Source organism: Phaenicophaeus curvirostris, chromosome 2 (assembly GCF_032191515.1).
Source record: "Phaenicophaeus curvirostris isolate KB17595 chromosome 2, BPBGC_Pcur_1.0, whole genome shotgun sequence".
Lineage (NCBI taxonomy): Eukaryota > Metazoa > Chordata > Aves > Cuculiformes > Cuculidae > Phaenicophaeus > Phaenicophaeus curvirostris.
The window spans coordinates 110,616,266-110,642,892 of NC_091393.1; the positions used below are offsets into that span (position 1 = coordinate 110,616,266).

General features: G+C 46.5%; 1 protein-coding gene across 2 annotated transcripts in view; it reads right to left on the reverse strand.

Moving 5' to 3' along the window:
* ALK (ALK receptor tyrosine kinase) overlaps positions 1-26,627 on the reverse strand; it is a 299,880-nt gene that overhangs the window by 95,468 nt on the left and 177,785 nt on the right. For both annotated transcript variants that reach the window (XM_069850441.1, XM_069850440.1), the window contains exon 5: positions 9,388-9,515. In XM_069850441.1, the coding sequence (XP_069706542.1) occupies positions 9,388-9,515 (128 nt within the window). The remainder of the gene's footprint in view (positions 1-9,387; positions 9,516-26,627) is intronic.

Consider the following 26,627-nt stretch of genomic DNA (forward strand, 5'->3'; position numbering starts at 1 on the left):
AACCCTACCCTTCTGCTTTCCAACTGAAACTCTTCTGTTGGTTGTAAAGAGCACAGCAATGACAGAGAAACTGAAGTCCAAAGCAGTGATGTTCCTGTCAGACCAACTCTGCCCTTTTTCAGTTTAAAGTTTTCAGAAAACTTTTGTTCTTTGTTACAGATTCTTAAATCTTTCAGGGCAAGATCGATGCACCATGTTCCATCAATTGGCATTTCTAGTTATGTATTATGGATTTGCTTTGGAATTACAAGGTCAGGGCTTCTGGGTTTCAGCTTTTCCACATCAGAGTGTGTACTTCAGTATCCATTGCTACTGGCACCAACATGCTGCACCTCTCCCACACCAGAGAGAGCACAGAATTATTAAAGAGCATCTGTGGTTTGGGTGACACAATTTGGTTTGCTAAGAAAGCTACTGCAGAAACAGAACAGTAGGACAAAGCAAGCAGGGCTCCCCGAGGCAGGAGGGGAAGGTTTTGGACAAGACAAGGGAAGAGCTGGGCAGGATCTTACAGCAAGACTGGGGAAGATTTGCAGTGAGACCTGTCAGACAGAGAGAACAAACAAAGCTTGAATACTTCAGAGGTATAAAAGTGCCTCAAGCCACAACCTAAAGAAATTTGTGATAAAGAAAGGAGAGAAATTACACCTTCTCTCAGTCTTGTTTGTGCTGCATCACTCCGGAGCAGTATCCAGCACTGGTGTGTACGATACCTACGGAGGCCTTTAACAAAATAAGGTTCTTGCTGCTGGCATTGTTTTGTCTGCTACAAGCTGGGAGTGTGCACAGAAAATCTTCTTTACTTCTTGTTTCATCTTCCCCTCATTTTTGTTCTCCAGAACAAGAATTTCTTCCAGAAATTATACTACACACCAATGCCCTCCAGGCTCTTTTGAGTCATGCCAGACAACAGGACTGGCTTCCACCTGAACATCCACGCTAATTTTTCATTTGCTAATTTTCACTGTTAATTCATTAATCCTTTTGCATTTCATTACATTTGCACAATTCCCTGACTTTCCCTCATTCTCACTTGGTTTCATTGCCAATTCAACTAGTAACCCATCTAGTTAGTTCAGTTGGGTTGACTGAGTGGATATCTGATTAAGTTTGAATGCTCTTGTTAATGAATTGGATTGTAAATGTTTATTCCAAACACTTTCTAACTGGTCATACTCTTTAATAATGTCCACTATTGAGACCAACAATTCCTGTTTGATCTCCTGTCACTTGGTTTCAGCATTACTAGTTTACTACCATCTCTCCTTTCCTCATCTCTCCCTCTGTTTATCCTTTCACTCACCCAGTCCAGCTACCGTCCTCTATGCCTGATCATCTCCCTCTTCTGTTTTGACTTTCTAAGCTTCCCTGCTGTCTCTCACACCCTCTCCAATACCACTGTAATCTCCACAAACATAAATCACAGAATAATTAAGGTTGGAAAAGACCTCTAAACGCAACCAGTCCAACCATCAGCTCAACTCCACCGCTGTGCCTACTAAACCATGTCCAAAAGTGCCATGGCCACACGTGTTTTGAGCCCCTCTAGGGATGGAGACTCCACCACTTCCCTGGGCAGCCCCTTCCAGTGCTTTACCACTCTGCCAGTGAAGACATTTTTCCTAATATCCAATCTAAACCTCCCCTGGTGCAGCTTGAGGCCATTTTCTCTCATCCTGTCACTTGCTACTTGGGGGAAGAGATCAGCATGCACCTTGCTACAACCTCCTTTCTGGAAGCTGCAGAAAGCAGTGATGTCTTCCCTCAGCATCCTCTTCTCCAGACTAAACAGCCCCAGTTCCCTCAGCCACTCCCCATAACCCCTGCGCTAAAGACTCTTTCCCAGCTCTGTTCCCCTCCTCTAGACACACTCCAGCCCCTCAACGTCTTGCAACATTAATTGAGTTGCACATCCAGTTCTTAACATCTTCAAACAGCACTCCTGTTCGAATTAAAGTATTTCCTACAGCTAACAAGGAACTTAATGGATCTACATGAAACACAACTCACAGCAAACTCCCCCCGACTTGGTTTAGGTTCTGCATATCCTCTGTTACAATCTTTGGAAAATGAAGGGTTTTAGTATGGAGAGAGAAGGGGAGGGACAGACTATCATCCACTCACACAATGAAATCGGCTTGCATAAATCCTTGAATCTGGAGTAACACTGGTTTAAAACCATTGGGTCATCTGTAAATCACCACTGTCCTCCCCATTCCTCAAATGATAATAGTGAAACCTGGGACTGTTTCAATAAATCCAAGCAGTTAAAACATCACCAGAACTAAGTGGCAGCAATTAATAGTAATAAAAATAAGTTCAATTTGGGGAAAGCAGATTACAGAGTTCATTTTCCTTCACTGAATCAATGGCTCCCCTGTTGAAATAAGCCTTAATTAAGGGAGAAGGTCAGGATAAAAATCATATACTGCATTAAAAAGATAATGTATTGGCCAATTCTTCAAGGTGTTAAAAAGCATTTAAGGCCCATGACTGCCAGCATTGGCAGAGGCACAGAGGGATGCGCAGCCTCTCCTGAGCTGGTTCCATACCTCCCATGAGAAGCCCCTTCTCTTCTTAGCATTAAAGCTTGGAATTGTAAAGGCTGAGATTTCTCAGTTCTGTTTTTAATCAAATCACCTAGTCTTTTGTGAATTAGAGTAGCAGAACCTGTTCCCTGTGATGAGACTGCAGCTTTCATAGAATCATAGAACACCCTGAGTTGGAAGGGACCCACAAGGATCATCAAGGCCAACTCCTGTCCCTGCAGAGGACAACCCCAACATTCACACCGTGTATCTAAGGGCATTGGCCAAATGCTTCTGAAATATTGTCAGGCTTGGCACCATGACTGCTTCCCTGTGGAGCCTGTTCCAGCGCTCCACCATGCCCTGAGTGAGGAACGTTTCCTAATGTCCAACCTAATCCTCCCCTGGTGCATCTTACTGCCATTCCCTCAGGTTCAGAGAGAAGAGCTCAGCGCCTGTTCCTCCTCCTCCCCTTATGAGAAACCTGTAGATCACAATGAGGTCTCCCCCAAGTCTCCTCTTCTCCAGGCTGAGCAGACCAAGTGACTTCAGCACTCTTCATATGGCTTCTTCTCTAAACCTTTCACCAGCTCAGTGTCCCCCTCTGGACACTCTTCAATAGCTTTAGACCCTTTTTATCCTGTGGTGCCCAAAACTGCACCCAATGCAGGTGGAGCTGTACCAGTGCGAAGCAGAGTGGGACAATCCCTTCCCTTGACGGGCTGGTGATGTTGTGTTGGATGCATCATTGGACATGGTTGGCCGCCTTGGCTGCTGAAGTGCACTGTTGGCTCATGTTCAACTTGCCATCGACCAGAACCCCTAGATACCTTTCTGTAGGGCTGCTCTCTGCTTTGGCTGAGGAACACCCACGTTTGCTCCTGTGGTGGCAGATTCCAGCCTTTCCACCTTTGGTATGAAGGCATCGACTTTAAATACCAGTTTTACAAGCATTATTCTGCCATCCAAACCATTTCTTTATACCTCGTATCTTAAAGAAACAAATTTATAATCAGTCAATACTAAATACAGCAGCAGAACACTTGGTCCCACTCACCAGCATCCTGACATGACAACCAGGCTCCAGATATTGAGGTTCACCCTCCCCTCCCCCTGGGTGAGCACACTGATGTCCTAAATACATTACATTATTTAACAGAACCATCATCTAAATTGGGCTCTGCGAGGAGGAGGCGTTCACAGTCAGCAATAGAAATGCATAATCACTAATTTATTACTGGAAGAAGCAACTCGACTGCTAATTGAGTTACTGTGCCTTTTCGGGAAGCAATATTAAGACTAAATTTGCTTAATTTTTTATTCCTAACATTACAATAACTTAATTTAAAAAAGATGAAAATGAAAAATGAAAACAAAGATACGCCCATAACAGGGGCACTAAATTTATTTTATTTAAATGGGCACAAACCACAAGTGAAATAATTTTCACTTTGGAATTAACTTGAAATGATTTAACCTCACTACAGCCACCATGGTAATCTGCAAAGCAGTTCTTTCTTGAACACGAGCAGGATTAAAAAAGCCCCAGCAGGTCAGGGATGGGTTTGGCACGGGACCTGAAGGCAGAGTCCTTAGCCGTTCCCCGCAGGGAGCAAAGGTGAGCAGGGAGGGAGGTGGCTGCCAGAGCAGCTGGAGGCAAATATCCTTAAAATAGGAAAGCTTTTCCAACTGCCTCCTTAGTGAAATGGGATCCATGGGAAACCAGCTCAGAGAGCTGCACAAATAGCACTGGCTGCTCCAAGGGAAGTATGACCCATCTGCCTAATTCTGCTTCTTAAATGAAGGATGCTAGGAACGTAACCCCAACACACTGAACAACTTCCACTGACCACAGTTAGTGCTGGATCTGCCCTCTGGCTTGGCAATCTCCTTACCCACAGCACTAATGCCCAGGGGAATTCACTGGCTTCCTCTGCACAAAGATGACCTGGACAGGCCATGTCAGTATTACAGTATCGTGGAATGGCTTGGTTGGAAAAGACCTTCGAGATCATCAGGTCCAATCATACCTGTCCACTACTAAACCATGTCCCTGGGCACCTCATCTCATTTAAATCTTTTAAATACCTCCAGGGATGGAGACCCCACCACTTTCCTGGGCAGCCTCTGCCAGTGCCTGAGAACCCTTTCTCAGAATAAATTTTCCCTAATATCCAGTCTAAACCTCCCCTGGTGCAACTTGAGGCCATTTCCTCTTGTCCTACTGCTTATTACTTGGGAGAGGAGACTGGTACCCACCTCGCTCCAACCTCCTTACCGGTCCAACACCTTAAACAGAGATGAATGCCAATAAAACGTAAGGCTACTCTTCTTTTAATCATGTCTATTTTTCAGTTTTATAACAATAGCATAATATTGACTGCTCAGTGTTCCGTTGCCCTATTCCCTGACTTTCTGGTCCCACTGAAGGTACATGTCTTCTCTTCACTGCCCCATAATTACAACTAAACAAATAATTAATAAAAATATATTGACACAATTTAGTTGCTTCACAAATCTTCCACAAACTTCTTGCGATTTTACTCAAATTAAACTGAATTAAAAGCTAATAATTCATTAAAAAGATTGTATAACATATAAATTAGCTGTAAGTGTGTCAAGGGTTTTGATTAGAAACCCGTGTTTAAGCTTTCTACGAGGAGGGAAATGATAGGAATTGTTGGACTCGATGATCCTGGGGGTCTTTTCCAACCTGGTGATTCTGTGATACGCTGGAACAGCCTCCCAAGGGATGTGGAGGATTCCCGACCACTGGAGGCTTCCTAGATGTGGCTGGACAGGGTGCTGGCTAATCTCATCTTGGCTCCCCTTCCCAAGAGAGGCTGGACCAGATGAGGTCCCTTCCAACGTGGGTTGTTCTATGGTTCTATCACATACGGTGATACCATTTCAGGCCTCGGTTTGGAAGAGGTTAACTTTTCCAGGCACCTTTGCCATAGGAAGCACCAAGAACTCATTCTGCAGACGGGCTCGCTACCATACCATTAAGTTCAGTTACCCACAACGTCCTGTCAGCAGATTAATTTACAAGACAAACTGCAGAATGCGAGCATACACAGCAGAACTGAAACGATAGCTATTCTGGTTTTGTCTGAATACACAAAACCCTTGTTTCAGTAATGATTCAGGTATATCAGTGACCCTATTTGGAGAAAGCCCTTATTGATCTCCTTCAGCTGGTTCATAAATCTGCTGGCAGACTATTTATCAAACAGAACCATAATGAATTCTACCTGGGAGTAGTGCAGATTTCTTCATACATGTCCCAAGTCCCTACTCTCGCTTTTCCCTCACTATCTCTTTTCCCAGTACAATCACCTTCAGGCCTTCAACGTTTTCCTTTTCACCAGAGCTCCTCTGCTGTGGATCACAAATTTTGCTTTTAGTACAAACTTAACATCAACTGTCAGGAGCTTTGTATGTGTTATAACCACGAGCTCATTCCATAACCATTCCTTCCCAGCTCTGAAGGCAATGAGTGCGGTCCTGTGTGCTTCCAGTATCTCCTGAAAGAAGCTCCTGCTGAGCAGACAGAAGCATCACCCGAAACCAACACCACAGACTCTCCCCTCTCCAAAATATATGCTCTTTATGTTGCTTATTGAGATTGAACACTTGAGAGCTGAGTGCCTCCCCTTGGACGGCCAGAGTGGCTGAAATAAAGATAATGGTTGTAACAGCCTCTGAGCATCATTAAACCTCTCACAGGTTTTAGAAGCGTTTGGTCCTTACGTCCCTTACTTAAAAATTTACTTAGCAGTGTTCAAGTTACCAGTTCTAAGTACAACTACATCTTGGCATTTCCTTGTGCTTACTATTAAGGTCTTTAATTAAGACTTTTGGAAATAACTTAGCAAATTAATTAATTTACAACTATAATAAAAAAAATCAGTAGGAAACCCATTAAATATCATTAACAAGTCAATACATTACTTAGGAAATGAACTCTGCTTTTATTACTAGAAATTACCACCAACTATAAAATGCCCCTGCACCAATTACTGCTGTGGTAGAAGGAACAAACCTGACGTTGCTAAATTAATGTCTTACTTCTCCACAATTAGTCATTCTTGTTTTTGCTCTAGATACTGCACTTATCTGAACAGTAAGTTGTAACAAAGAACATCAGACAATCCATCGTTCAGGTTTTACACACGGACAAACACAGCTCGATTCACATTTAAGACAGGAACGGAAAGTCAATTGCCTGTGGGGTGTTGGGCAATGCTACCTGTTACCTGTCCTGCTCCAAGCCCATCGCAACCCAAGTAGCCTATGGACTATGGGGCCTTTCCAGTCGGAACCTAACCCTGTGGCTTAAGAAAACTTTCTGTACAAGAAAAACCCACTCAGCACGTGTCAAGTGCTAAAAAGCCCTAAAGAATGAAAGCCATATGATGGAGTGCATGAGAAGACCAGTGTTGATGCTACAGAGATGGTGAGAGATCAAGTACAGTTTCTACCTGCATTGAGCATTTCGAAGTTCCTGAACAACTACAACAAACAAAGAAGCCCACAAAAAAACCCAAACCCCACCAAATCCAAATGAAAACCCTCGCCCTGCCAGGCTTCCCTTTAATCCATCAAGCCAACCCAACTAAGATTGATTACATGATAGGAACTGGAAAATGGTAAGACATTCATGAGACAAAGCACTGCGATTTCCTCATCTGCTGCACTGTCGAACGGAGATGGGGAATGTGGAGTACAGTTAATACACTGCAATGACAGAGTTATGTTAGATGGGATAAGAATCTAGAATTTTTAAATTTAGAATTTTAAAAATTCGGAATTTTACCAGCATCCGGAATTATTTTAACTTTAATTTGCCATTCAATTCCAGACAGTCTGTTATTTTTTCAATTCAAATACAGCAGAAACCTCACCTTTTCCAGGATTAAAGAACCAAAAAAAATGGAATTCCCAATGCTCAAAATCTAATCCCAGCCTCAAACTTACCTTCTTCTAGGTCTAGTTGGCATCTGATTCATATCCAAACCTACGTCTACCTATGGAAATGGCAGCCTCATTTCCTAAGATTGTCTGTGTGCCTTTATTTATTTTTATATTGTGCATATGGTCTTCAAAAATCTTAGAAAAATTAGGCTGAAGGCTTGTTACTGTTCTTTAAGTGGTTTTTTCCCAAGTTCATCCATGTTTAGGTGCCTCACTGACATAAAGGCACCATGAAGCTCAGCCACCCAAAGGCTTTGAACAGATGCAGAAAAATTAGGTTGAGATTAATCTCTTCTTATTGCTTTCCCTATTCCCTCCCAGCCTAAGGTACCACCTCCTTTTCTAGCGGAAGGAGACAGCTCCACATGCTCAGCTGCATGCAGAAGGCTTAGTGTTTCACTCACTGAAAGAGGAACAAGGGGTTTGCTTCCCTGGGGTATTGCTCAGACACCCCGTTCAGTAAACAGAGCAGAGGAGTGGCTGACTGCTACAAACCTGCTGGCAAATGGGGAATCTGTTCCTTCTTTTGCCCACAAACATCTCCATAGCCCCAGCAGCTGGTGTCGGTTGCCTGCAGGAGGTATCCGGTGTCAGTACAAGCACATTTGGCCAACCTCATCCTTTACCTTAACTGCTGGCCCTTCATCCATGGCTCTCCTCCAGGCACCCCCATGAGGAGAATCCTGCTTCCTCCACAGGAGCTGAGGACCTCCCGCAGTGTACCATGACATTTGTTGCAGTGAATTCCCAAAGCATTGTGGATCTGAATGGCTTCTGTCCCTTTCCCACTTTGTTTTGGGATTTGCAACACTTTCTTCTAGCCCCAGAGAGACACCGGCATGTGCTCCGTACCTCAGAATCATAGAATCACCAGGTTGGAAAAGACCCACTGGATCATCGAGTCCAACTCAGAGCGCATTCTGTTTGAAAACACTATGCGCTTTCAGCACAGTGCCAGCCTGCTCCTTGCTGGAGCTCAGAGACCACCTTTATGCCCAGACATTGCAATAAACCCCTTAGTACAGATGGCCTTTGTGGAGGGCAATGCAAATAACCAAAATAACCTACATTCTCTAGCAGATTTCCCTGTCCCAGCCAGGCTGGAGAGAAGGACATGCAGCTCAACTCAGCAGTGCCCGACATAAACAAAGTGGACACAAGGTGATGTGCTACGTGCTATGAGTAATAATACTCTTCACTGATGTGCCACCTAAGGAGTTCAGTATGATTCACAAGCTCCATAAAGCTGGTAGAGCTAAAATACAGCAGCTTCTCACATGAAGCATTGAATTTACATACTTGAATTGATAATGGAGCTTGTATTTAAGAAAGTAACCCCCGTTAGGTCTGTCCGTTATTAAAATTCCATGCATTGTGCTGAGCTCTTAGGGGTTACTCAGCAATCACTGCTCTTGGACATCGCCAAGGAAAGGCACACTTCATCAGGCTCAAGCTTTCCACAGTTGTTTGAAAAAACAACCTTGAGACTTGCTACTGGGAACATCAAAAAGATGGCTCGCAATCTCTCTGCCCAGGAACTGCTCATCTGTTCTGCTTCCTGCTGCAGAAAGCAAAGGCATCAGGCCGAGCATCTGGCAAGCCAGGATGAATGCTGCTTTGGTTCTCCCAAAATAGAATTTCCCTACCTATTCCTTCTAAAGGGGTAAAACCCCCTAAATCTTATTTCCTTCAAGAAGTTAAAAACACCTCAGGCAACACTAAAAATTTCTTGTCTGAAAGAGATCCTATTTTTTTATTTAAATGACTGATTTGATGAGACACTTTCATCCTGTACAAGTTCTACAGCAGCCTGAAACCACGCTCCTCTCCAGAAAGGCCCCAAGAGACCATGACCTAGAAGCAATAAAATCCTCTACATTACCTGTGCTGCAGTTCTTCATCGCAAAGGAATCCACAGCTGCAATACTCCTGTTCCCATGGGCAATGTACTCCAGCGAGATCCGAAAGGGTTTCTCTAGATGTCCAACTCTCCTTCGAAGCAGAACCCATCTGGTCTCACCAAACGGCAAGAGGAAAGAACAAAGAAGAGTGTAAGCAAGGCTGCTGTACACAGACCAGACACCAGCACTGCAGCTCTGCACGTGTGGTCACCCTGTGCCCCCTGCCCCAGCCCTCACACCACTCCCGGTGGGCTGTGGTCAGGGCCTCTCCCTCCTGTGGGTTTTGCTAAAGCAGCTTCTAAGCACTGAGATTTCCACCCAGCTGAGATGTGGAAAGCCCAGCCAACTGGTAGTGCGTGGCTCTCTCCTGTCATACCTCCGTCCTCTTAGATGTCTCATAGGTGTCTGCTCGCTGTTCAAAAAATGCCTGTGTTTCATGCAAAGCCAGCTGTGAGACCTGCAGTGTGGGGACACACCTCCCCAATCTCCTTCCTGCTCCCAGCAAAGCCCTTCAACATGCTCTGGCTGTAAGCTGGTCTCCGGGATTGGCATGGGAGCTGCATTCCTAGCACTGTGGTGCTGGCTGAGGGAACGTGGCTGGCTGGGACATCCACACGTGCAGGAAGCTCTACAACTGAAATGTGCCCCCAGCCTCCCAAACAAACAAGGAGTCCCACCAAGCAAATCAAAGAACTCTGGAAGTGGATTACAGTTCTGGAGACTAACACCGCACTCCAACAATGTACCAACTTAGTCTGCTTGTTGCCAAGAGTAAAGGAGAACAGAACGTCCGTGTGAGCTTCATTTGCTCTCTGAGATGCCAGAAGACACGGAGGGCTGGTTGTCTTTAGTGTTCACCTTCTCCCCTCAGACCAGCTGGGTCTCTGCCCGAAACACCCTGTCAGCTGGCATCGGGACTGCTCCCAGGCCCTCTGCTCTTACACTGCACCTCTAAATGCAGGCAGGAAATACAGATGTATCTGGCTTTTTCCCAGTATTCTGGAATTCTGACTTACGCGGAAGATTCTAAGGAATAAAACAATTGTACTATGACATGCTCCAGCCCATTTCCCCATCTGCCCGTCGGTGTAGGCTGCAGTGAAACTGCTTGCTGACACCGTTTGTAAGGGGCTGCTGCCCCAGGGGCATGTATCTCTTAGGCAGCAACACAGAGCCCTTCGCCCCTCTCACCCCGGCTTGTGTAGTGCCTGCTTGCTAACCACAAACATCAGAGACGAGAGATTCTGAACAGCCTCTAGCACTAATAACCCTCTTTTTTTGTATCTCTCTTCTGTTACAGGGAAACATCTTAGAAGCACGGAATCACAAAGGTTGGAAAAGACCTCTAAGCTCATCCAGTCCAAACGTCAGCCCAAGCACCATGGCCCCACAGTTTTTGAAGTCCTCCAGGGATGTGCCAGCCACAAGCCTGTACCAACCTCACATCACAGACCTTGCACTGTACCAGCTAGGTGACTTTTCTTCATTCCAGAGGCAGGCACATTGCTTACCTCTTCAGGGGCACACCTGTGTCATCACACTCCGCTGAATCAGACAGAATTCCCAGCAGGTAAGGAAGCTGCCCATAGGAATGTTAAGGACCCGAAGAGAAGCCATATGGAAGGGCTGCATGCAGACCCTGCCAACAGCCAGCACGGCTCAGCCTGCAGCTCCAGACAGCAAATGCTGCTTCTGAATGATTTACGGGGCTTCCTCCTCTGTCCTTCTCCAGCGAAGAGAGTAAAACTGGGCTGTCATGCTCCACTTTGTGTTTGCAGTTACTTGTATTTTCATATCCCACCTCCTAACTTCTGTGCTCGAGGTTCCTGCCTGAGAAGGGGATGTTGGCACCCTCACTCCTTTGCCACCCTCCTCCCTCAAACAGACATGAAATACCATAAAGCACCAAGTGCATTTTACCTGACTGGCTTCTGTGTGCATTATTCCTTTGGGTGCAATCCCAAGTTAGGTATATTATAGGGATTAGAGAATACGGATTTCCCTACAAACAGAGAAAAACACCCCCCTAGATTTGATTTTTGTTATGAAATACAGCAGCCTCTGTACCTCATGAAAACCGTTCTCCTCAGCTTCACAAGATGGATGGATTTTAATTCCAAATATGCAGTGGCTCTCAACAATGATTTCCATTTCTGCACTATTGCTAACTCTCTGGATAAATGTGCTGGGAGGTATAGGAATTGCTTTTCTGAGTTACTGGTGCAATAACTTTAGTTTGAAATTCTCTGGCCTCTCATAGTTTACTGCAGAAACTTTATTAACTCCCGGAGCAGTTGCCAAGCAGGTATTTCATAGCCCCGCAACGCAAGGGAAAGGCAGGCTCGCTCGTGTCCACATTCATTACAGAACACATTCATACTTTGTGGCACAAATTCCTACAATAGTGTCTGCAAGTTTCAAGTATTCACGTGGAAGGAAATCCCAGCAGCCTCTTTCTTCAGAGACACAACAATAAATGAGCTTAAGATGACACTAAATGGTGAGTTTATCAGGGACGCTAAAATAGCTGCTGGGTCAGGAGAGATTCACAGGTAAATCCAGGTGGGAGTCGATCCTGCTGTCACTCTGTGGTGGAATACAGCTCTGATCTCCAGAGCTTCCCGTAAAACAGAATCACAGAATCACAGAATCACAGAATCACAGAATAACCAGGTTGGAAGAGACCCACCGGATCACCGAGTCCAACCGTTCCTACCAAACACTAAACCATATCCCTCAGCACCTCGTCCACCCGTGCCTTAAACACCTCCAGGGAAGGTGACTCAACCACCTCCCTGGGCAGCCTCTGCCAGTGCCCAATGACCCTTTCTGTAAAGAATTTTTTCCTAACGTCTAGCCTAAACCTCCCCTGGCGGAGCTTGAAGCCATTCCCTCTTGTCCTGTCCCCTGTCACTTGGGAGAAGAGGCCAGCACCCTCCTCTCTACAACGTCCTTTCAGGTAGTTGTAGAGAGCAATGAGGTCACCCCTCAGCCTCCTCTTCTCCAGGCTAAACAACCCCAGCTCTCTCAGCCGCTCCTCATAAGGCCTGTTCTCCAGCCCTTTCACCAGCTTTGTTGCTCTTCTCTGGACTCTCTCCAGAGCCTCAACATCCTTCTTGTGGTGAGGGGCCCAGAACTGAACACAGTATTCGAGGAGCGGTCTCACCAGTGCCGAGTACAGAGGGAGGATAACCTCCCTGGACCTGCTGGTCACGCCGTTTCTGATACAAGCCAAGATGCCATTGGCCTTCTTGGCCACCTGGGCACACTGCTGGCTCATATTCAGTCGGCTGTCAACCAACACCCCCAGGTCCCTCTCCTCCAGGCAGCTTTCTAGACAGACTTCTCCCAGTCTGTAGCACTGCATAGGGTTGTTGTGCCCCAAGTGCAGGACCCGGCATTTGGCCTTGTTAAACCTCATGCCGTTGGACTCTGCCCAGCGGTCCAGCCTGTTCAGATCCCTTTGCAGAGCCTCCCGACCCTCCAGCAGACCGACACTTCCACCCAGCTTAGTGTCGTCCGCAAACTTGCTCAGGGTGCACTCGATGCCTTCATCCAGGTCATTGATGAAGACATTGAACAGGGCTGGACCCAGCACTGAGCCCTGGGGAACCCCACTTGTCACTGGCCTCCAGCTGGATTTCACACCATTTCCCACCACTCTCTGGGCCCAGCCATCCAACCAGTTTTCCACCCAGGAGAGTGTGCGCCTGTCCAGCCCAGAGGCTGACAGTTTCTCAAGCAGAACGCTGTGAGAAACTGTGTCAAAGGCTTTGCTGAAGTCCAGGAAGACCACATCCACAGCCTTTCCCTCATCCAGTAGCCGGGTCACTTTGTCATAGAAGGCGATCAGGTTAGTTAAAACACCCTGTCTTTAATGGATCCACACTCATTCATGGATCCTGCATTCCAGACTGCCTGGCTGCAGCAAGCTCTGCTTCAGTATAACTGATGTGTGCTAGATGTTAATTAGTAGGAGCTTTATTAAATCTCTATTAGTGGCCTGTATGTTACAAATCTAATTTTAGAAAGCATTTTAGCAAGGTAACAGGAAAGCGGCTTCATTCATCTTTTGAGACAGATGGGAAAATACCACGTGTAGAACCTCTTCAATGTGAACTCGTGTTTACCCAGCCTGATGGCTTTCCCTGCTGAGGCAATCAGCTTAGCAGAGAGGGGAGACGTGGGTGCTACTTATCTCGACTTCAGTAAGGTTTCCAATAGTGAGGTGGACTGAACACTGGCAGAACCACCAGACTTAAGAGGGTTAGCAGCAATAGTACAATGTCCAGCTGGAGGTCAGCACTAGTGGTGCACCCCAATGATGTTTTCTGTCCTCATTCATGACCTGGATAATTGGGCAGGCTGCATCGTCAGCAAGTTCGCAGCCACACTAGGTGGACTGGTTGAGATGGTTGGGCTGCCTCAACAGGTCAGAGATTTGGGCCAACAGAAACTTTGTGGAGCTCAACGAAGGGGAATGCCAAGTCCCGACCCCAGGGAGGAATAACCCCATGCACCAATCCAGACCAGAAAGCGGCTTTGCAGAAGAAGGCTTATGGTTCTGGTGGACAAAATGGTGAAGATGAGCTAGCAATGTGTCCTCAATGACAAGGAAGGTCAGCAGCTTCCTGGGCTTCACTGGAAACAGCAGGCTAAAGGAATGATCCTTCCACCCTTGTCAGTGCTGGGAATACAGGTTGAGTCACCTTCCCTGGAGGTGTTTAAGGCATGGGTGGACAAGGTGCTGAGGGGCATGGTTTAGTGATTGATAGGAATGGTTGGACTTGATGATCCAGTGGGTCTCTTCCAATCTGGTGATTCTATGATTCTAGTACTGGGTCCAATGCTAGACTTTGCAGCTCCAGACAGACACACACTTACTGACCTGAGTCTGGCAAACAGCCACAGGGATGACTGAAGGACCAGAGCCTATGACAGGGGAGGCTGAGAAAGTAGAATTGTTTACCCTGGAAAGGAGAAGGCTTAGGGGTGGTTTTATCCATGTTTCTGTCTTGTGGGAGGATAGAAAGAGGACAGAACCAGACAGGGACATCCAATGACAGGCAGTGTGCTTGTACTGGAATACAAGGAAAAACTTGCTCACTCTAGGGGTGACTGAACTCTGCAACAAGTTGCCCAGAAATCTTCTGGATTCCCCATCCTTGCAGATACTCAAAACCTGGCTGGATGTGGTTCTGGGTAACCTGGTCTCTCTGGCCCTACATTGAGCAGGGGGCTGGGACCAGTCAATCCCAGAAGTCCCTGCCAACTCAAGTCTCCTGTGATCCTGTGAAACTTAGCTCCCCAAAGCACATCATAGCAGGTAACAGATTGCTCCCACCATCCTCTGCATAACCTCTGAGCTCTCTGCCGTGATGGATCAGATGGGTGAGCTGACACTGCAGGGACAATGACATTAGTCACCACACACAGCTATCGCCTCCAACATCAAAACCTATTTTTACCACAACAACCACGGTGATCACCGCAGATATTGCCCTAGGCAATAACAGATTACAGTTTAACATCTTTATTTAATGCTGTAAAGTTAACACACATCAGGACAGGGAGCAGTGACCTGATATACCAGGTTGGACCCACCCACAGGACCTGCACTGCCGTGACAGTCAGAAAGGAGTTAGCTCAGACACTCAGAACCTGCAACATAAATACATTGAGACACAAACTAATAGCACCTTAGTCTTCAGCGACAGAGTAGCTCAAAATCCTAGATCCAAACATTTTCAGGCTTCAGAGAGGTTCAGAACTGGATGTAGTATCTCCAGAGAATTAAAGCAACCGTGGGCATCTCCTGAGTTTCCCTTATGTGGCTGTATTGCTCTCCTCCAAAGCAGAAGGTGCTGCTCACGGCACCTCCTCATAGCACAGGGGCTGCATTTTCCATCGGCCTTCTGTGTACACACTCATGTTCGTTAAAGTGAAGGTGTGCTGGGAACAACTCTGGCCTCGTGCAGCCCTCCAGGGGTGGGGAGTGCAAACAGGTCCAGGACAAGCCAAAGCACTTCTCTGTCACCAAGCCTGTCCATGACTCAGTGGCAGGTAGCAGGTTCTGTTCCTCACTTCTACTTCACCTGTAGTCACTCAATTTCAGAAGACACCACCCAGTTTTCATGGAAATTTAACTTCTGAGGGACATTTGTAGTTCTGACAGTCCTTGGCTGACCATGCAGTGTGTATCAAGGGGAACACATTCCTGAATAATTCCAATCAATACACTAACACATTAGATGCCATTTGCATGCTCCTCTGGGTAAAGCTGGCACTGATTAATTGCAGTGCAAGCCATGACACTCCTGCAGAGGCATTGCATTAAAAACCAGATGTGCTGGAACTCTCAAGTAAGGTATCATGCCAGAACATTTGTGTCTTGCCTTTGTTTGTCTGCACAGATAAATTATTCCAAATCCAGTTAACCACACTCACTTGCTGGGTGCTCTTGCATCCTGCTAAAGAGCTCTCTCTCAATGATTTCAGTGAGCACTGGGATTTCAGCCCTAACACCTCAGATACAGCAGCCAAACTCTCCAGACACCCACGCACATCTAGAAGGCTGCTCTCATTTCGGTGCTGCTGCCAGCCTGGCGCCTCTGTTACTGTCTCTGTCACCACCTCTGTCTTCAGCACAGCGCACTGAGGGGCTGCACTATGTCAGGTTCACCCACAACACCAGCCCAGCCTGGCTCTGGTAGAGGTCACAGTTAGAGGCCAATCAAGAGCAGAAGTCTTCAACATTAGAGAAGAATAGGGAAACAATGTGCAAAGCCAAAGACCCAACTCCTAAATCCTACTGCCTTATACACAGTGAATGAGGGCTCAGCACACCTGAGCTGTAGTGCAGGAAACAGAGAGACGCCCAGCTCTCCTTGGTGGACAAAACACTGAACACAAGCTAGCGATGTGCCCTCAATGTGCTCCCAGCAGCTCTTCACAGGAGGCGGAGGGGCAGATGAGCACTCTTAACCATCCCCTCCCCGCGGGAAACAAATCCTCTGAATTCAAGCTGTGTTTTGTGCTTTCACGCCAACTCACCACAGAAAAAGACTGGAATTTAACAGACATCTCATCCCTGTGCTGATCCACAGTGTGATTTTATTTCTCCAAGCCCTAGCTCTCTCCCATCCACAATGTTCCTGCTGTTACCAGTGCCACTCCTGGTATGCTTGGGAGAGAAACATAGTGTGTCTCAGCAAGGACTTTCTTAGTTCATCTCTTCCATAAAAGGCACAGAAAACTTCTGGGAATTACAAAATTAAACAGCGATCACAGCAGCTGCATCTGAGTATTTCCCATCAAAACCCACTGGCGGCACGATAAAGGCAGCAAGGAAAGTGGAAGCTGATTTTTGACAATGAAACCTCATTAAATACAGAACTAATAAGTATCAATAGGAGCCCAAAAGACAAGGTTTCCCCTGTATGAGATGACTTGTTGAAAATACACAACCTTCTCCATTCTGCAAGCCACTGTATAATCACACAGGAGTTTCTAACAGGCTGTAGTATGGCTGCTCCGGTCTTTCTTTGCTTTAGCAGTCAATGAGCACTGCACAAAGGAAGAACCAGACCTGACATGCAGCAAACAGAAAATTAAAACCTGCTTTCAAGATGATGCCAATACAATTGTGAGACACAGAAGGAAGAAAAAGAAATCACAGAAACATAGAATCGTTTGGTTGGAAAAAAACTTTGAGATCATCGAGTCCAACTGTACCTGTCCACTACTAAACCATATTCCTGACTACCTCATCTACCCGCCTTTAAAACACCTCCAGAGATGGAGACGCCACCACCTCCCTGGGCACCTCCCCTGCTGTGACCTGAGGCCACTTCCTTTTATCCTGCCACCTGGGATAAGAGATGCACACCCACTTCACTACAACCTCCTTTCAGGTAGTTGTAGACAGTGATAAGGTCTCCCCTCAGCCTCCCTTTCCCTAGGCTAAACCACCCAAATGACCCACAGGAGGCTCCGTGGATTCTCTTCTCAGTTCAAACAATACAACACACTTTCTTACAACTGCTTTTAATTATCAACTTTAAATTAATTTCAGTTTACTGATCTTATATCAGGGCCTGAACCTGGTGCCTGATGATGTAGTCTTGAAAAGGATCTACTTTCTAAAATGGCAACACATAAACTACTGTGTATTAATGCAAGAGATCATTTAGCATTAACGAAGGTAGTTCTTGATGTGCAAAGCAGAAAGTCTGCAACAAAACCCTCCTGCTCATGGACTACTCTGTTCAGTAAGAGAAGGGGAAACGGTTTGCCTTTTCCTCTATTGATTTAATGCCAGCTGTCTTTCTACCCTTTTCTATGGCCTTTTGCATAAGTCAGACGTAAGCGTTGGTGATCGGTTGAACATGAGTAAGACCTTTACTGGTGTCACTGGATCAGACCTTTGACATCCCTGTGAGCGGTTCCAGGAGCGCTCCCCACCCTCCTCTCAAATGCTTTTAGAAGACGGCTTTGCAGAGCTTTTGCCAAAAAAAACCTAAATCATTTTTATGATTTTCTTTCCTTTTACTCTTAATGCTCTAAATATAAAGCTAACACCACACACACACAAAGCAATGCTCTTATCCTGCATGGTTTGACCAATGAGTCAGACACAGTGTGTGGTTATCTTGCCCAGACCAGCAGACCAACATGATGTTGGCTCCTGACTGTGATGATTCCACTTCCCCTGTGATGAACCAACTCCACTCCACTGGGCTCTGTCATACAGCTGCTCTCTGAGAACGGCGTGACTGGGGCAACACTGCAGCACGGCAGAACTTGCTTTGGGTTCCAGTGAGACACAGGTAGCCCATCACAGATACTTTGATATCCATACTTATTCTTGGATAACCATGGAAGTTTGCAATTAAGCCCCCAGAGTTTCTCCAGTAGCAGGATCTCCTCTGGTATTTAGCGCAGGCTACAAGACCACCACACAACAACTCCAGAGAGGAAAGCTTATGAGACTGGCAGAAAATAAAGCCTACAGAAAAATATCTTTTCCTGTTAACTTCCATAGAGTTAACATTTTTATTTTTTTTTAAAATTAACTCTTTCCTAAGTACCTCATAGAAAAATCCTGTTACAAAGATTTGGGCTTTCCTAACTTGATTGAGCTGAATTCCCCATTCCACCTGAAAACTCACATCTGAGCACTGTGAAGGACTGAATCATGTCGGTAAGGGAAGAACTGCAGCTTCACAATGCAATCTAATTCTTGTGATTACCAATGAGAACCTGTTAATGGGATTGAACAGAGAGAGAGGGCCTGGAAGGAAGAGCCCAGGAACTGCAGCGGTGTTCAGCGACAGACAGCGCATTACTCTGTGTGGTGGCAGGGAGAACTCTCTCCAGTAGAGCAATCTGGCACCTTTGTGTGGGAACGTAACTCACTAACTGGCAGGGTTACATTAGTTCAGTTTTCCGCTTTAAAGCACCTGTGGAAAGAGTAACCCAGACACTTGTAGGATCATTTTTGTTGCTGACCATTCTGAAAGAGCTGGGGTTGTTTAGCCTGGAGAAGAGGAGGCTGAGGGGAGACCTCATTGCTCTCTATAATTACCTGAAAGGAGGTTGTAGAGAGGAGGGTGATGGCCTCTTCTCCCAAGTGACAGGGGACAGGACAAGAGGAAATGGCCTCAAGCTCCACCAGGGGAGGTTTAGGCTGGACATCAGGAAACAATTTTTCACAGAAAGGGTCATTGGGCACTGGAACAGGCTGCCCAGGGAGGTGGTTGAGTCACCTTCCCTGGAGGTGTTTAAGGGATGGGTAGACGAGGTGCTAAGGGGCATGGTTTAGTGTTTGATAGGAATGGTTGGACTCGATGATCCGGTGGGTCTCTTCCAACCTGGTTATTCTATGATTCTATGATTCTATGAAATGTAAACTTAATGCTGCAGGCATGCTGAGAAACTCATCTACTCAAAAGCTCTGCTGGCCCTGTGGGGCTGAGACACCAGGAAGCATTGTTGGTTTTTAAATGACAGAGCGAATTATGTTAATTAGCCACTTCATCACATCCATAAACAGTTTTGAGACTTTCATAGGTGCTCCCCACCGACTCGACATGACCAGTCACTCCAATATGGAGCCACTACAATTGCAAATACAGCAGAGCTGTTAACTTTCCACCCAGAGGGATATGTTCCGGTGGCACTGAATTCTCCTTTCTGCTCTCCAGTTAAACTGCCCCAGGTGGAGAACACTCTTAGACCTCCTGAGGAGTGCACAGCTGGGCACTCCGGGATGCTGCTGTCATTAACCGTATCCAAGACACAGCATCAAAACTGATAGGAGAACAGCAGCTCAGCACACTTTGCTGATGCACAATGGCTGGCTCTTCAGTGTCACCTCCTCTTGCAGACCTCTCCTTGTTTGCACAGGAGCTTGATCACACTTCCTTTAATGAAACTAGCACTGCCAAAAAATGAGCTTTCACTGTATGGAACCAAACTGCAGTAGCTGCTGGCAATGTTTAAGGCAAGGCAATCCCGGCAGCACTCAGCATTTGTACAGACCATCACACCTTTAGGTGCTCACACAGGCCCCTTTGCCAAGGAATCAAACAGCTCAGATTTCAGGTTAGTGAAACGGGAGCACAGGAAGGTGATGGGACCCATTAAGTCAATAACGAGCTGGCAGAACCAGGATAAGAGATAAGAATTTCTGATGGTTATTTCTCTGTCCTAATCCACTGCATCATGTTGCTTCCAAGGAGGGTAATTAAATTTCATGCTTCAGGGAGTAACTTAATTGTCTTTGAGGATCAGAAGGGAATTCCATTCCTTCAATCCGAAGTACAGCACTGCCTAGGTGTGCCAGAGAGAGTTCTCATTTTTATTAAAATATTGGAAGTAAAATGTAATCTAATCTTAATTACAGCCAAGTACAGCCAAGTAGTTTCAGAACGACAGGATGTCTTTCCAAAAAGAGTGGCCACATACTCTGGAAAAGACAAGTTTGCAATAGTTGTGCCTGGGAGACCAATTAAACTGAGATTTTCACTTTGGCACTCAGTGATGGCTTTTCACAACACGGTCGAACGGAAGCCTGAATATTGTATCTGCTTCCCAGCTGTATGCCCGAATAAAAACCACCAATGGTTTTGGGTTCAAAGGCTAGAAAAGTAGATAAGAAGGGAGGCTTTATTTCAGAGAACAGCTATGCTTTAGGCTGGATCTTTAGGGATATGTTGCAATTAGCCAGCAGCTTTAATAACCTAGCCTGCAAAATAAGGTATCAATATACCCAAGGAAAGATTAAGGACTACATAAGGACTGCTTGGATCCTGAAGTTCAGAAGGATTTACTGAACATCTACTCCAGGCATTCCCATCCACTACAAGACTGTCTCCAGCCTCCTGTAAGAGGCTGCCAAACCCCTCCATCAGTCAAACCTCATGAAAAGCTCTCTGTGTAGTCAAAAACAGCCTGACTACATGTTAGAGATTCCCAGAAACCAAACAGCCAGGCAGCTAATCATGCACAAATGCCATCTTCCCTGCAACTTCAGCTACTCACAGTGCATGGCTGCGACACAGTGCCATACATGGTGCAAAATGAGTAAGGGAAAGAAACTGAAACCTGATGTGGAATAAAGAGACATGAAGCATCTCCTATAGAACCACACAGCATAGAAGAAGCCTCTACACGAGCAGTATGAGGAGTAGCATAAAGGAGGTTGAAGGGGTGACGGCAAAGCAGTATATCCTGAGGAACAACCTCCTCTTCTAATTTAATCTGCTTCCTTCAAGAAGATTGTTGAAACAATCAGCTCATTATGAACAATGTGAATGGGGAAAGAGGAGGCTCGGAATGCAGAAAGGTTGTACCCATCATGGCTTATGTATTGGTCATAGTAAGAGTGACCCTGCTGGGGAGGGGCCTTGGAATTACACAACTCAACTTTGAATGGAGAAAGATGATAAAAGAGAGTGACTGAAACAGTTGCCTGGCCATCGCGCTCAATGGAACAGAACATGGGAGGGCAGCACCCACTGGGCAGAGCGCACAGCATGCCAGAGCCCAAACAGATCACACTGTGACACCACCGAAACATCAGCTTCAGAGATGGAGAAACACCACAAACATGGGGTGTGCAGACCTTTTAGCAGAACCGCGGCCCCAGTGATGCTGCCACAGCTGGAAACGATGTTCTTCCTACCTTGTTACATCTTTAACATCTGTAACATCTGCCGTGGAGGTCCCAGCTAAAGAAATGCTGCCTGCAGCCAAGATGCACTGGGCCTATTTCTGTGCTGCTGACCTGATCTCCCTCATTCAGTGCTGGATATTGCTGAGAAAGAGAATCATAATTGGCCCTGCTGAATGTCCAGAAGGGGGGCCAAGAGTAGCTGACATCTGTCACTGGTTGAAAACGCATGTTTCAGCCACCATCTGGGATCTCAGCTGCCCAGAACCTGGAGCACAGGGATGTTTTACCTAGCTCTGCCTGTCAGTCCCAACACTTTGCGTACGTGCTTTCTTTGAGCATAAATAAGAAAGGTCTTGACAAGGAGCGAGACTCCACAGAGGCTGAGGTGTAATTCACTGGCTCTCACAGTTAAATCAAGAAGTCCCTAAACCAAGCAGTTTGTTCCTTTGGGTTAATATTTCCAACGAAATTGAAGGTGAGATTTTAAACCAGCACAAACACACAAGGACTGCTTTAGTGTTTGCTGATAAAGAAAACACCCAGGCCCCCTCAACATCCCAGTCCTGCCCGCGCTGCTCGTCTCAGCACCAGAGTATGGGTTTTCCATACTCAAGGAGTCTCTTATTTCTTTAAACGACATCAGTAGTTGCAGTTCAATAACCTCTGCTGGGGTAGCTCTTGCCCTCAGCCACCATTTGGGGAAGGACATCGAGTGCCGCAGTGTCCAGAGAGGCTCAGCAGTACGAGCTCAGCCACACAGCCAGTCTTGCAACTCACCCGGACTGGGCACAGACTGGGAAGACTGATTCCATGATTCCCTCACAAGGCAGAAATGGGGTGGGAGGCCCCTGCTGTGCTCTTTTCCAGACCGTTTCTTTGCTGTTCCTCCTCTCCTGAGCAGAACACAACCATAATCCAAGCACTGCCGGCTGACAGGTAAGTGAAATTCCCAGCCCTTTCTTTCCTTCTTCACTGCTCTCCCACATGGGCTGCCTGAGGACACGCTTCAGAGTAGGATCTTGTCTCTTTCATCAAAATTTACATTATTGACTCCAAGTCTCACAATGACCTCTAATTTCCCCTAAGGAAAACATAACCACAAAGCTCTCAGGCTCCAGATCTGCCAAGAACAATCAATACCGCTGAATAAAAACCAGCCTGTGGACCCCAGCAGCCTTGCCTCTGCCTAGCTCAAAGGTTTGTGCAGTTTCAGCTTGCTCATAGATGAACCGCCTCCTACATAATTAAGAGTTCAGATGCTCCTACACAACTATTTTTTTGTGGGGGCAAACTGCCCCAGGATACCCTGAACTCCAGTCACGGGAAGGGTAAAGCTGCCTGGCTCTGTGGGCCGTGCTGGAAGGAAGACACCACTGGGTTAAAACACTCTCAAGTGCATTCAATGGATGCTTTTTACCCAGTAACTCCATCTCCGCCACAGCCCCACCAAATGAACAATCCTGAGTCAGCCACTGCCAGCCACATCCCAGCTTTGCTGCTACCTCACACCAGGAGGACTTTCTGCTGACTGCATTCATCTGACAACAACAAACTCTTATTTTCTGGACAGAACAAGGACACAAGGACAAGGAAATACAATAGGTAAAGGAAGGTGTATTGGGAAAGGCTACAGATACACTTGAGCTTCTGTTGGCTGCTCAAGGTCTCAGGTTTCAGCTGCAACTGCAATCCAGCCCTTTAGCTTGCACTCCCAAGGCAAGAGGAAAAGGGAGGCTGCAGGGCAGCTGTCAGCAGCCACACAAGTCGGTATGGATCTCTCCCAGTGCTTGGCTCATGTACAGCACAATTCCCAAAGGCTCTTCATTGTAGGCACTAACTTTAAAATCAGTGCTGAATTTAAAAATAATGACCTTTTGGTCTAGTAATGTTTTATATTCACTTTTAGTTTAAGTCACCAAGAATAACACAGAATTAGAATGACTGTTCTGGTAGGCAAAGTGGATTTAGTCCAAAGGCTTTATGGCCTAAAGGCAGCCTCCCCCTCTCCCCCTCCCCTTTTCAAAACCAAGACAACGCACTAAAGGCTGTAGCAAATTCTCTTCATTAGCTCTATCTCGCAAGTGGCTGTGTTTGAGATTGCCATCTACAGAGGGGCTTGGAACACACCAGCATCCATCAACACTGTTGAAGGAGAAGGAATAAAGCACTCGGAATACAGCAGCTGTTTCTATTACAGCATTAGCAGCCTGAGCTCTAAGCACTCCATGCTCCTGGAAGCCCAGGGGCGGGCAGGGAACAGAGCCAGCTTTATGGATGATAATTAAAAGACCAAGGCCAATTGCACATTCAGAGCAGGCAGGCAGTGATGCTTTGGTTGCAGTTGGTCATTTTCTGCCTCAGCCTTCCAGACTTTGGGTTTGGCTTCACTGATGTGCGCAGACCCCTTTTGGAGCACACCAAGCATGCGCCACTCCAGCACTGCCATGCTGCTCTTAATGTGTTTTGACATTTCTACTTCATAAAAAGAAAGATTTAGGTACTTTCTCCTCTCCACTTCTGCTTCCACAAGGACAGGTTTGTATTCTGAGGCACTTGGTGGATGCAAAACATCAGTTTCCAAGTGGGTAATACTCCAGGTACATCCCTGCTCCATTCACAGAATCATAGAATAACCAGGTTGGAAGAGACCCAGCGGATCATCGAGTCCAACCATTCCTATCAAACACTAAACCATGTCCCTCAGTGCCCCGTCCACCCATCCCTCAAATGCCTCCAGGGAAGGTGAATCAACCACCTCCCTGGGCAGCCTGTTCCAGTGCCCAATGACCCTTTCTGTGAAGAATTTTTTCCTATTCCAACACGGGGAAGAGTAACTCTGTGTTGCACCTCATTCCCACTGATGGTAACCACATAACCCAGGAACTTGCCCTATAATTTGTGTCAGTCAGATCTCCAAGTTCTCAGACAGCAATGACTGTACACAAACCAACACAACTGGCTCAAAAGCACACACAGAGATTCCTCCCTTGGGGAATTTCTGTTTGACCCCACACAGATGAATGGACAAACTAACTACAGTCGATTTTACTAAACTCTGACTGAAAAGAAAGTTTGTTTTACCCCTCTGACCACAGGGATACAGCAGTGTAACACAGTCACTGCTGGAACGGGACCTGTCAGTGCTCTAAAAGAGCACTACAGCATGAGGTAACCCTTGAGCGTGAACAGGAGGTGCCAGGGAAAGGCACTCCCAATGCCTCAACATACTACAAAGTAAAGCTTCCTGCTATCCACTTACTGTGAAAGTGCGGAAGAGAGATGCCACACACAAGGTCTGCCACAAGACTCTGTTAAAGGCTCGCAGAAACTGCAGCCTGAGGTCAAAGCAGTGGATGGGGCAACCTGTAACAGCAAAGCTCTTTCCAGGGTGGATCAATGGATGGGGCAGGCTCTCTCCTGCTCGCAGCCCTGAACTGTGCCTCAATAAACATCCCACTTCAGCCAACTCAGCCATGAATTCTGCCAGTAGAAGAAAGATTTCCCAACCTTACAGTCACACAAGGAGGAACAGTTTCCAAATACTTCGGTAAGTACAGATTAGATGAACAGCTTAGATAATGATGGCATGGACTGGAGCATATGACACATGCAGAGAGGCTGCAAGAGCAGGGATTGTCCAGCCTGGAGAAGGGAAGGCTCAGGTAGGATCCTATGGATACGAATGCACATCCCGCTTTGTCTGTGCTCTGAGCAGGGGGCTGGACTTGATTCCCAGAGGTACCCTTCAAGCTCAACCACTCTGTGACCCTGCAGAGGCAGAATATGCTCCACTGGTCAAATATCTCTGTCTGCACTGCTGCTTCCTTTAACAAAGCATGTAGAATTGCTGGTGCCTCTGGATAAACGATACTTGAGGCTCAGCAGCAGTCACATCTCCCAGTTTTTTTGTTTCAGCCACAGACTCAGATTTCAGCCAAATGAGCCTAATTTACACTGAAAGGAATACGTGAATAAGAAAATGCACATTATTATCAGTTTATTGAAGTAATCTGTGCTTTGCTCCTGTTGATGAAGGCCTTGAGCATGCAAAGAACTGGAAGAACATCAAGACTTATTAATGCTGCTTCTGATAAATGTTTCAAACCTCGTTCCCCTCTGAAATCCATTTCAGAGTGAAAGAACCATTTTCCTGTTAAATGTGCAGAAGCCAGGAAGCCTCAAGCAGCCTCTCCCTGGAAAACCCTTCCAACCCTGTCAGATATTCTGCTCAGTGTCCAGTTTACCTGGTGCTTTGATTTACCAGTCACTATTCTCTATGAACAGAGGGGAAGGCAGAAAGGAGAGAAGGTTATTTCCTTGTGTTACTTTGTGCTAGCAAAGGCCAACATTCAAACTCCAGAACAGAGGCTTTGTAAGCAGGCACCAAGAACAGAGGTGGATCGTATCCTGGCCAGGGAATTCACCTGTGGGCAAGTGAGTCAGAGAGCAGGAGCCGGGGAGGAGGGCAGAGAGGAACTGAGAACTACGGCACCAGCAAGCAGTGAACAGGCAGATGAGCATGGGGCTAAGAGCGAAATGGCCAAAGCCCATGGAATAGCGTCAGCTGCCTCAAACATGATGCCCCAGTGGCAGCCAGGGTTGCGGCCACATTCTCACTGTGGTTGTAGTCTGTGGAGAAGGGAAAATAGGTGCTCTTTGGAGCACTGGGACAGGCTGAGAGAGTTGAGCTTGTTTACCCTGGAGAAGAGAAGGATCTGGGGAGACCTTCTAGCAGCCCTTCAGTACTGAAAGGGGCTACGGGAAAGCTGGAGAGGGGGTCTTTATCAGGGAGGGCAGGGATAGGATAAGAGGAACCATTTTCAGCTGAAAGAGGGGAGGATTGAGATGAGACCCTAGGAAGAAATATTTTCCTGTGAGAGTGGGGAGGCACTGGCACAGGCTGCCCAGAGAAGCTGTGGCTGCCCCATCCCTGGAGGTGTTCAAGGCCAGGTTGGATGGAGCTTTGAGGAACCTGATCTAGTGGAAGGTGTCCCTGCCCATGGTGCGGGTGTTGGAAATGGATGGGCTTTGGGGTCCCTTCCA